General features: G+C 38.7%; 1 protein-coding gene across 3 annotated transcripts in view; it reads left to right on the plus strand.

Annotated features, from left to right (window-relative positions):
• SRGAP1 (SLIT-ROBO Rho GTPase activating protein 1) overlaps positions 1–12,542 on the plus strand; it is a 153,570-nt gene that overhangs the window by 81,645 nt on the left and 59,383 nt on the right. For all 3 annotated transcript variants that reach the window (XM_072862809.1, XM_072862827.1, XM_072862817.1), the window contains one exon: positions 5,778–5,840. In XM_072862809.1, the coding sequence (XP_072718910.1) occupies positions 5,778–5,840 (63 nt within the window). The remainder of the gene's footprint in view (positions 1–5,777; positions 5,841–12,542) is intronic.

The following is a 12,542-nucleotide window of genomic DNA, read 5'->3' on the forward strand; positions in this document are numbered from 1 at the left end:
AGAAAAGTATAATCAATCTCAATGGGTGTCATCCCTATGAAAGCGTATGGGATTTGTTCACTGTTCACAGATTTCAGATTAAAGTAGAGACAAACCATATCCTGCAGATACTTCTACACTGGAGTCTGATCATACTGTTCTGTGAAATATGTACTCTCTCTCTTATAAGTGATAAATGTAAATAATAAGAACAGTAGTAATATGAAGATTTCAAAAATGAAGACTGACAAGTGCATGCTTAATGTCTTACTGTAGTCCATGGTCGAGAGCAGGAAATACACCCATCTAACATATCTGTACTCCATTGGCTGTCACAGCATTGCACATAGGAGCACTTAAAGTCTTTCTAAGTAATTTCCAAATACCAGCTAATCAAGCTTCTCTATATTCAGTAATTAGATCATTTAATTATATATCTAGCAGTTTATTAACCTAATAGTGTTATGCATCACTATTATCATCTTGTTTTAGTTCTCCCTTGGTCTTGCAGCAGCAGCTTCTGCAACTTTGGAGGTGCTTTAGCTCCACTTCCAAGTCTGGAGAGTAACTACACCAAGTCTGTGATCAGAGCAGATCTCCATTGTTCTGCCCTGAACCCCCAAGCTGCTGGTTGCAGAAAGGGAAAGTACCTCAGAGTGGTTTGCCCCATTGCTCACAAGCAAGAATCGAGGAAACAACAGGAAAGTCACTCTGAGCTTCTTGGCTCTTTCTGCTCTTTCTTTTTTCTCCCTCTCTCTCCTCCCGAGAGGATGAGGCTGCCCATTCTCCTTCTCAATGGTAGCCCTTACTGGCATTTTCCACCTTGCTGGTGGGCACGTAGGTCCTCAAATGAAACTTTTCCATGAAGTGAGCCCAACATTTTCTAGAGGGATACTGTTTGTATGCTATCCTAAGATTGGCTCCAGCTTGAATTGTAGTAATGAAAAGATAAAACAATTTCCCCATTTTCTGGCCATGCTTAGCAGTAGAGTATTGTTTTGTTCCCTCTCCTGCTGATGTCTCCTATGTGGGATACAGCACAAAGTCATGAGTCTGTAGCAACCCCTATCTCTAGTCCTTCTGTAAAAGCTGTGTGCAGTACCCAGTGTTGGTCTATATGAAATGTAGTGATGAGAGATGTCTGTGCCCCTTGGTCTTTGTACCTTGCCCTTGTCTCACTGTCTGTTTGTCCTCATTCTGGTTCCTCCTTTTGTGTGCATCTATACATCTGTCTCAACATTTGGATTATTTTAGTGAAATGATCCCTGTTGGTTCTACCTTACATGTTCTGATGGGCCAGGATATGTTGTATTCAGGTACCTGATTGTACATGGCTTTCCTGTCTAGGCCGGCCCACTTAACATTCTAAAGGGTATTAATTATTTTTGTTCTCCTGGGAGCTCTTTGTCATTCTTTTTTCCAGGGGTCAGGAACTGGCATCTGTTTAAATGTACTAAATGCAGGACAAAGATAGGATCTCGTTCAGAGATTTTGTGGCATTTATCTGATGATATTATGTCAGGCCTCATACTTCTAGATAGGCACTTAAGCTCTTCTTCTTTTTAGTCGCTGGCATATAAAAGCAGTACAGAATGCTGTTCATGCCTGGCCTTCATGCTGCACATAAAATTACAAACATAAAGTAGCAGAGTTCAAACCTTGCATGCTTGTGTGTTTCTTCAGGCAGATGGGGTAGATGGCCTCATGGGGACAATTAAAGAATAAAGTAATACGGAAAAATGTCAAGCAGAAGGGAAAAGTATTATGCAGAACATTTCATGCAGTGATTCTGGTTACCGCAGCATTAATAATCAACTGTATAAACACATACCCACGAAATCCTTAAGCAGATTTGTATATTTATAATTTATAAACATGTATTTTCTTTGGACAGAAACCATAACGAGCCAAGATGAACATATCTTCCAGTGTTTACAGTAAAAGATGCTGGACAAGCCAAGCACAATAAATATTTTAGTTCCATAATCTGGCTATTAACGAGGAATATGACTACCTGCCAAATCTATTTGATTTTATAAAGATTGTGGCATATATAGAGATTTGTTGCATCATTTTCTTAAACATTTAAAGGTTTAAAAGGATAGCAGAGCTATTTGTTGCTACAGACTGGCAAATCTGGGACAAAATTTTACTATGAGTTGGTTATGTCAGTGTCACCACAGCTCCTGAAAGCTCCTTAAAAGAAGGGTTTGCACATCACTTCCCCCAGGGACCAGCAGCGGACTCATTTAAAAGCAATAGTCACAGAATATTTTCCCTAAATGATGTAACTGAGAGTAGCATTGTCTGTGCTAAATACAGACACTAAAGAGTTCCAGGAAGAACTGAACTGACTCTTAAATTTCAGTTAACAAAACAAAAGAGTAAAGTTTGGGTGCCCAATTATGCTCTAACTGAAATGGATGGAAAGATTCTTACAGACTTCAATGAAAGAGTATTAATGTGGAATAAAATTTTAAGTTTCTCAGACATTATTCCATAAATATAAATCTTTATAACATCAGTAGGACCACTGATGTGTTGAAAGTTGAGCACGTGCTGAAAGGCTGGTTTAGGTACACTTATTTGTCCGTTGCGTGGGCATGATCTAGCCTACTATCAGGTGAAAAAAAAAACTGCTACTGTCTCTTAATGCTTTGAACCAGATTAGTAACATATATAATATGTTTAGGAAGAGTTTGCATGTGCTCTAACATTTTTATTATGTTCTTTGTTCTTTTGGTTAATAGATGCTACTACATTGCTCTAGGACATAGTGAATAAAGAAGTACCTCAGCGATTGTTTGTCAGGTTTTAATGGCCTGATTAGAGCTATCAACTCAGCCCCAGGAAAATGTGCTGCATCTTACATTCTGTTGTTTGGCTACCCTGAGGATAGGCTCCTAGAAGAGCACACCATTCAAACTACTGCAGGGAATAGGTAGCATAAAAGAGAAATAGGAGAGCCATTAACCACTGAAAATAAATGCACTTCTTATCTGGTGCTCTAACGCGCTATATATTACACACTAAAAGCTGTATCACTTGCCACTCGAGTCAGTATTTCTTGATCTTAAATGCTAATGTAAAATGAGTTGGTTCTTGAAAATAAATCCCTTTTATACTGCTGAGGTTAACCAAATTTCCTGATTTTTATTGGACAATTCCTACAAAATCTTTCAGCAGAAAGAGGCAGCAACTGACATGTTATCCATCACTACAGGCACCCTCTGCAGGTTGGAGTCCCCAGATGAACTGGTGGAAGGATGACTCATCTGTGATCATGTGGCACTGCTAGGCTGTCTCTTCCTAATTTTTACTCTTTTTGCTGATCACCTCCCTCCCTTTCTTTTTGCTTCCCATTTTAAAGCCTATTGTCCTTTCCTAAAAACATTTCCCTCTTTCTTCTACTGCAATCTCTTCCATTCGCTTTCAAATTTACCATTGATCAATGTGTTGCCTGGGAAAGATCATGTATGCATGGTGGCCAGTAAATCCTGAGGACCAGACAGCTTGTGCTTCAGTGCTGGACAAAGCTCTACAGGAGTAGAGAGAAGAAATGGATCCTAGTAAATAGTGATCATTCCCCAAATCCTCAACTCATCTGGTGTCTATTTGCATTAAGGTATAACTGAAGAGCAGAAAAGGAGGGTGCGTCTTTCAATGAACTGCTGTGTGCTTCACTTACAACAAAATCTGCAAAGGGTAAAGAGAAAATTGGTTTGGGGTTTTCTGTCTCACCTTCTCAAACAAACTTTTGCACTGCCAGGTTAAGGCATGCTGCCTTAGAATCGGCGTTGCTGTATTTAGGGCTTGAGTTGCCATCAGCTTTGAGATGGTAGTGACCAACAGTTGAAAGGAATAAAGTGCTTGAAGCTGGAGTTCATCTACAGTTTTCTCCCACACGTGTATGCTTTCATCTTCCAGTCTTAATGTCAGCCATCTTGTTTGTATGTTTTTGTCCTTCTTTCTGCTGAAGTAATTTGAAAAACAGACCGCTCATATTCAGTGCTTATAGAAGCAGCTATCCAAGAGAAAACAGGTGGCCTCCACTTCTTGGAGCTTTGAGATGTGTAAGCTGTGTCAGAGCTGCACTGCTGACTTTTAAAGGCAGGGTGCCAATGTAAAGCAATGAAAAGCAATTCAGAATTTTTGCTAAAGCTTTTACTGTGTTTCCCTACAGCAGCTTGCAAATCTGCAATCCTTTTCCAATTCTTTACCAGCACTCTGTGCACTGTTATGCATATGAATTTTTGTCCTTGATATTAGATGAAAATAATCTGATATTTGCAAAGAAATGGAAGTAGTAAGCCTTATGTTCTAGATGCTTCAGTAGTAGAGCATACCTCATGAAAAATACCAGACTTTGAAAAGTATAAGCAATGAGGAGAGTTTCACAGTAGTTCTGTGTAACTCGGCTTCAGAGCATCTGTCTCACTGTGCCTTAGCTACTACAGCTAATGCCCTTGGGAATAAAAGAATTTCACTGAAGTGTTTTTTAATTTATATTTCCAGGTTCTTGTCAGTTAAAAATCATCTTGCATATAAGGATTGGAGTGAATACTGATAAATGATATGGCAGGTTTCTTAAAATACTGTCCAGAGTTTAGGAGTATGACAGTAGGAATAGGAGAAAAAAATGCAAAGTTTTCTGTTCCAGCTACTGTATGTGTCTGTTTCATCCTCCTGGAAGACACAGTGGGTGGGTTGTGTGGTGTGGTTCCTCCTCATACGTGGGCATTGCACTGGAAATTCTCATTCAGAAACCATTATTCCTGCAGTGATGGCCAAGTAACTGTTAGCAGCTTTGGAGATGAGCTGTCCCTGAGGATTTTCCTTTGGTTTCTATACAAATACAAAGTACTTGTCATAGCTAAGGCCATTATCTATCATGAAGTTGGAGTTTTTAGAAGCTGGGCTAATTATCAATTTATTCACAGAAAAAACAGCTGACATTTCCAGCATGGATGTTACAGTGCTGATCATTGCAGAAGAAATGTAGCCAGGCTGTTTGCCAAGTCCCATAGCTGTATTCTATAGCTGTTTTCCAAAGGCTATGGTACAAATGCCTTCAACTCTTGCACAGTTGCCATAATTTTCATCTGATCAAACTGCTACGGACAACTAACAAAGGAATATATTTGAATGAGTCTCCAATTAAATACTCTTATTTTGACATACTTGCTTTCTTTAGTATCTACTGCTAAGCATTTCTTTTTTTCTGGGTCAGAATGAAAGTAAAGACACAGTCCAGAAAAGCTAAACAAAGCTGTTTCAGCAGCCCGCTCTGTGGAATATTATGCAGTTGGGTATCTGTTTCAAAGAGGAACCACAATTATTTCTTGCATAAATATTTAGATAGTTGCATGTGCTGAGAAACAAAGACTATTCTAGATGTAAAATTGGGCGGGATGTCCCTCTAGAATATCACGTTCCACGTGGTTTAGTTTTTGTATATATCATAGCAGTTATAAAACAGTACACAGTTTGTTCCATTAAAAAGGCTTGTAACATTAATCCTGAACTTTACCCTTTCTGTTGGCATCTAATTGCCTGATGCTTCATGGGAAAATCTCTCAAATTACTTCTGGGTTTCCTTTTAGAAGTCTTCTGTCCAGATGTTATCTGTCTACCTCTGCATCCCTGAGTCATTATTTTTAGTGCACTGTAATTCTGTCAGAACGGTGTCTTTGCAAGCAACATTGCATTCACTAAGATGAACGAGTACGAATATCAAGAAGCAAATGTATGCTGCAGTTTTTGCATGCTTTTTTCTAATGATTTCTTTTTAATTACAGAGCAAAGAGATTGCGTTTCAGCTTCATGAAGACTTAATGAAAGTACTTAACGAGCTTTACACAGTAAGTACAGTTACTTACTTAGCTTATCTTATACAAATTCCATATCGGACTACTTCTGTAAGCTTTAAGTGGCCTTTTATCTAGTAAGTTACCCCCCAGTGGAGATGCTTATTTTTGTCTTTTTACACAAGTCTAAACTATCTCTTTTGGAAAGACTACTCACTTGTTTAGAATACAGATGCTAATGCTTTCAGGATTACTCTTTACTTTCAACCCTTTTTCCCCCCAGACTATGCTAAGCCAGTTTATATAAGTTTTGTTGATTATTAATAAGACATTTCTACTCAGAGCTTACCAGAGCAAAGCTTCTTCCTTTTCTGTCTTGTTTTTGTCCATGCTGCCACTGCTTGGTTTGACTCGTGGACTACACTCAGTAAAAATCATAGGTGCTTGCAGATCCAGTGCTGTGCTGTCTAAATGTTACTGACGTGCCCTCCCCTCTCCCTGGCTGGGATAAGTAAATAATGAAAAGAAAAATAGAGGGTTGTGCAGGCTTTCCATACCATTTAGAGACGTCAAGAAAAAAACACTATGAGCATTCTGGCAAGCTGCTGCTAACTCTTTGGAAAATCTGAGAGAAGTTAGGTCTGAACTTACTTTCTTCTTTGAAACCCATCTACACAACTTGTTACTACAGAATGATGTCTTGTCTACCTAATAACTATTTCCGCAAATATTTTTTTGAGGGGATATGTTCTGAGAAATAAGAAAGCAAGAATTTTTTTAAACATAGCTGTACAATGAAGAGGAACAGTTGACATCCACCTCTTATAAAAGTCTCTTGATTCCTGCTGGTTGAGGAAGTTGTACATCTAAATTCTCTTTTCAGTTCTGGAAGAACTGAAACATCTATGCTCCAGTACCCTGCATAACAATCTCTAGATTGCTCCCTTCCCTCTCCTCAAGATTTGGGGGACTATAAAAAAAACCCCACAATATTTATATCAAGAAACAATTTGTGATTTTAAGGAAGTTTAGGAAGATATCAGAGACCAGCTCTCCTCAGGCAGAGATCAGTCAAACATTACTTTTGAGCATCTTGTCGGTTTTTCTCTTGACCTAGGGAAAATTTTGCACCCATCATGTCACTGAAATCGGGAATCAAACTCTTTAACACCAATGTAGTATTAAGAAGCAGGCATTCTTTATTACGGTGCCGGATGCATGGGGGATCATTCCACCTAGCATGCATACTGCAGGTGACATCAACCAAAGCTTATATTGTCCGATTACATACATATGCATCAAATTTCCCAGAATTATCATGCATATTCATTCTATTTCCCAGAACTAATTATCATATTTGCATGGTCATTACACATGCATCCTTGAACTCCGAGGGGCTTCCATGGGGGTCTCTGGTGGTCCTTGGTGGTCGTACAGGTGTGTCCTTTAGTTAAACCCTTCTTATGGGCATGCACAATATCATCTTGCTTATGTAACTTGCTTCCCTTCTTCATGGTGCATGGTCCCTAACAATGATTGGCACCCTTATTCCTATTCTAACACAAACCGATTATTCTAACTGCCTCTCGACTCATTGTCAAGATGGGCTGGGGCTGTACTGGGAGCATAGCAGCACGTCCATACTATGCCTCGTCCTGTTGTCTTTGGGCATAGTAGCATATCCATAGCCATAGGTGTACAAACACAACATTTAAGTATTGTCTACCCCACTCCTATCTCTGTGTTGTTTAGTTACAAAAGAACAAACTAATCATTTTGGTTACAATCAGTGGATGGGTTGAAGAACATTTGAACACAAGAACAACGCAGGTGGCAAAAAGGAGATCCAAAGAAAATTAGACCTGTCTCACTGCCCTGGGTTCTTTTGGATTGTCGTTATAGACACAGATTCCTAAAACCTACCTAAACCACCACCTTTTTTTTTTTTGAGGGGTTTTCTTTGGGCTGCTTTTTTTCCTGAAACCACCACTGATTTTATAGGGTGCAATACTGCAAAACCTTGTTGGCTTAGGCCTGTAGTCAGTGAAGTATGTTAGGATCAGCTTCTGCGAAGTAGTGATAGCCGCAGACAATTCACACAGCTGCAGGGGATCATCGACTGTAAGAGCCATTGCACAAGTGGGGCTTTAGTGGTGAGTAAGCCCTGAAGATACAGTCTTGTTTCAATTAAACAATTGCGTAATTCCAGTGCCTGGTGAGGTGTGGGATTAGTGCCCATGCTCCCGGGGTAGGAAAACAGTGAAGCATGTGCTGAAATACTTTGCTGAATCACCAGTGAAAATCTGCAGGACTGGATTTTGGTATTTTCACTCTTTTTCTTCACAGTAGTGCTGTATCTTCCCACTGATAGCTACAAATTTATTCAGATACTAACTTCCATATTATGGCTTCCAGTAAATGCTAATTCTTTTCTCAGAATTTAAGATTTTTGTAAAATAGGAAGTTTTTTGAAGTTAGTAGAATACAGAGCATGTGCACAATTTGAATTAGGTTACTGCTGCAGGATGGTTTCTTGGGATGGAATTTACTTTACCTAATTTTCAGGCATCTGCAGTGTAGGTACAAATATCTTAGCTTGCCATCTGGGTTCCAGTTACAGTCACTGGAAATCTGATATGGGGAGATCAAACCCCTTTGATCAGATGCAAGCATCTGCTTCAGTTGAAATGATCTACACTGTTAACCCCGTTGTCCAGCTTTTCATTGATTGCAAAGGCATTGGTCAGCTGTAGATACCCATATTTAGCCAGATACAACCCATGCTTAGTAAAAAAAGTGACAATATGGTGCCGAATAACATGAGTTCCACTGATTGCATCTTTAGAATGATCATCAGCATGTCTGTGTAATATATGTGTTTGTGTACATACAGGTAGAAAGATATCTAGACACATGAAAACCTCATGCATAGGTTTTTAATAGTGTGTGACATTTACTGTTTACAGAATAAGATCACAGTGGCCTTACCAAAACAAGTATCTACAATTTCAAAATCCTGGAGGTATGTTTCTCAGTCACTTACAAAAAGGAGAAGTCATCTTCTTCTTTGCCCCATGATTTATGGAAAGAAAAAAAAATAAAATTCAGTCTTACTATTGTGAGATAAATCTTTGTGTCCAAAAGAAAGCAAATTAATTTCAAGTCAGTGAATAATATACTAATATTGAAGTCTCTCCCTATTACTCAATTCTGGGTTTTTTTAAAGGAATGGTACGTTCATGAAGTATAACTGTTAAAATGTGAAGCCTTATTGGAGTTTAAATACCTCTAAAGCCTTTGAGCAAGGAGAAAGTATTGGAGTTTTTAATGAACTGAGGGCGTGTATGAAGAAGGGTTTAATAATCTGTTTACTTCTTATCATCATTCCTTATCTTACAAGAAAGATTTGTAAATTAAGGTCACCCTCCAGAAATAAACAGTTGTGCATAAAGGTGTGTTGAAGAGAATGAGAGAAGATAATTAAAATCACTAAAAGCTAAAATAGTAAGAAGTGTTTGTGCTGCGGCACAGGTGTATAGTCAATATAAAGAAATTGCATCTTTTATTTGTTACTTCTTGAACTTCTCAGATAAGGAGTGGGTTCCTTAGGCAGACGTATCAGGCACACACAGTAGTTCTGCAGCTCCACAGTAACTCTTTCAAGCAAATATGTTGTTCACTCCACTGACAAGGTTTAAGACAGTGCTTGCCTGGATTTCCCTAATGCTATGGGGTCAGGGGCTGGATTAAATGCTTGTTTCAAACCCACATGATGGCAGGCTCTACCCACCCATCTCTAGCATGGCAGCCAGACCTGAAGCTTCACCACACCTGCTTTCAGACTTCTCGAGCACCAGGTATCTCGAACCCAGTTTATCTAGGATGATCCAGAATAAATGGGATGTTTAAAGGAATTGCTACTGATTTGGTCCAAATATTTTTAATGTGTGAGTTCTAACACAGTGTACTAAGTATCAGAATAACAACTGACTTTTCTTCAGGTGACAAGGCTGTATCAGGTGTCTTAGTCTTCTGTATCATAGAAGGTGTCAGAAAAAAAGGTGACTTTGGGACCCATGTCTGAAAGTCTAGTCTTGCACTTCTGCCTCAGAAAATCCTTTTAAACCTGTTCGTAGGGCCAGATCTAAAACCTGCCGTAGTTTGGGAGTTGTGTCCCTTGGTTTTGACGTCTTTTAGATCAAACAAGTCAATAAGCAGTGCCATAGATTTTGCAAAGAAGAAACTGTTCTAAGAGAAGAAAATAAGAAATCACTGAGGAATTGAAGAGACATGCCACCTTCCACTAAGAGTGCATTATGAATATTTTAAATTAAAAAACCTTTCTGCTCAAAGATATTTTTTAACTTGTGGAAGTTTGAACCTCTGCATTTTGAGAGAGACTAGAAAGCATTTTGGCTGTTTATTTAATGTGGAAAGGCTCAGAACTGCAATGAAATGTCAAAAAAAATGAAATTAGGCACTTTGGAGTATTAAATACCTATTGTTCTTTAAAAATGCACACTAATAAGAGATCTTTCTCTCACTTTATGTAATTAATTCCTTTTCCCATTTTCATTACTAGGAGTTATCATGGAAATAGGAGTTTTGTACTATAGGTCTTCATTTACTCCCTGGGAGTAGCTTAGCTAGTGTTGACTTTGGCTTGTGCCATCCTCATTAAAATTACACATCATGTACAGGATTGTTGAAAAAATAAGAACAAAAGCAGGTGAACTGAGGCTTCAGAAGATGTTCTAAGAACCTGTGAGCAAAGCAGGCTTATTCTGCTGGAATAATCAGAATTTTGTAAGGGAAACCTTATTTTTTCATTTTCCATCTCTTTTACATAGGGAAGGTTTTCTTACACATTACGTATTCTTATGGTTTCTACGTGTTACTCACATGACTAGCGAAAATGCATTTTAAGACTCTGTATTTTCAATTCTCAGTATTTTATGCACTGGTTCTTAAATGATGACATCATGCTAAAAACAATTCAATAGCTAAGCTTCAGTCTATATCTTTGCAAGTTCAGTGAATTATGAGTGGCGAGTACTTTTAGTTATGCATGGCTTCTCCCTGGCTGTGCCAGCCAGTCAGTATTTTCAGGTCTGCAGCATCCCAGCTGCTGCATTCCTCTCTTAGTCCTCTCCTTATTACACTTTCAGCCAATGTAGACTAGTAATTAGTCCCATGTTTTACATAAGCATATAAGCTGTTGAAACGAGAGCAAGGCGTAACTTTTGAGTGAGTGGGGAAGGGGAAAGAGGAGCCTGGTTAGTTGTGTGGGGTCACAGAGCGGAGGTTATTTCCTGACAATTACAGGAAAAAAGTTGGTCAAACTGAAAACTGCAGGAGGTTTGCGTTGGTGTTTTTTTGTGAACGGAGAGATTTAGAAACCTTCTTACATGTTGATTTAAAGAGGCAACAGGTTATTGATTTTACAATAGATCATCTTTGCAACAGAGAGAGCTCCCCAGTCAAACTCTTCTTCCATTTCTCTGGAAAGCTAAAGTATCTTGTATTATCAGATCAAATACTGGAATATGTCAGTAACATCTGAGTGATTGGGAATGGTAGGAAACAGAAGGTAGGCAGAGGCTTTTCTTGCAATGGAGGGAGGTCTCCACTGGATTTATTTAGGGGTGAGGGCATATTCATAAATGACCTCTAAAGGAGTTGCAGGGGGATCAATGAGGTGACAAATTTGCTAAAAATACAGAGCTGTTCTGGCAATAAGGATGAGGCAAATGGTGGAGAAAGTGATGCATGTCATAAAAATATATCTTCATGTCTCCCACCTGGCTTTCCAAATTACTCCTACTGGCATCACACTTTTCACAAGCAATACAAATGTAAGGCTTTGAGAAAAATGAAAAAGTAGGGACAGTCCAAAGCAAACAATTTGATATTAAATAAGACAGAGCTGCTGTGCCGCTTGCATTTTCCATTGCTTTATCTTACTCTTTAAAAGTCTTGGCTGTTTAATTTCTCAGGGTAGTTGCTGCCAGATTTTCTTTTTTCTTTGCTGAAGTAACACAGAATCTGGATTCTCTATAGAAAAGTTAAGTCCAATTTACTGTAGCACACCAGAGATCTGAGAAGGTGAAATCAGTAATTCTGTATTGGTAGTAATATATCAGTGACAATTCCTGGAACTACATCAGAGGTTGCTTTGGAAGTGAACAGGATGCTGAAAACAGCTAATACTGAGCCTGCTTAACTGCTAGAGGCCACTAACGTAGTAAAATTGGCATAAGGTTTTACTTATTTCTTGGGGAAAGTACTAGCTAGCCTGATTTAATGAATCCCTTGCAACTCCACCTTCTGATAAGAACTCACAACTTAGCAGAGACAATTCTGAAGCAATTCAAACATGGTAATTGCAACAAGGATGAACTACTGTTCCATTAAATGCCTATTTCCTGAGAAACACTATGAAAAAGCTCTTAATTATGCAGTTTTATATAAAAATGTAACACATGGTAATTCCAATATATTTTAACTTTGTAGCATTCAGTCTTAGTACGTTGAGTTAAGAAGCTTTCTAGAAAAGAAGGATGCATGTAGAAAAGGAAAGCCAGCACCTTGCTACGGGAACGTTCCTCTCTCGTAGCCCACAAAAGTACAGCACTAATTACTGTCTTGTTGATGGATTTGCCCAGATAACAATTGTGGGTTTAAATAAAATAATTATCTATAGCTTTATTCTAATGTGCCCTTCCCTGTGATAAGTGCTATCTTCTGCCCTAAGCC

This window comes from Ciconia boyciana, chromosome 1 (assembly GCF_034638445.1).
Source record: "Ciconia boyciana chromosome 1, ASM3463844v1, whole genome shotgun sequence".
NCBI classification, from domain to species: domain Eukaryota; kingdom Metazoa; phylum Chordata; class Aves; order Ciconiiformes; family Ciconiidae; genus Ciconia; species Ciconia boyciana.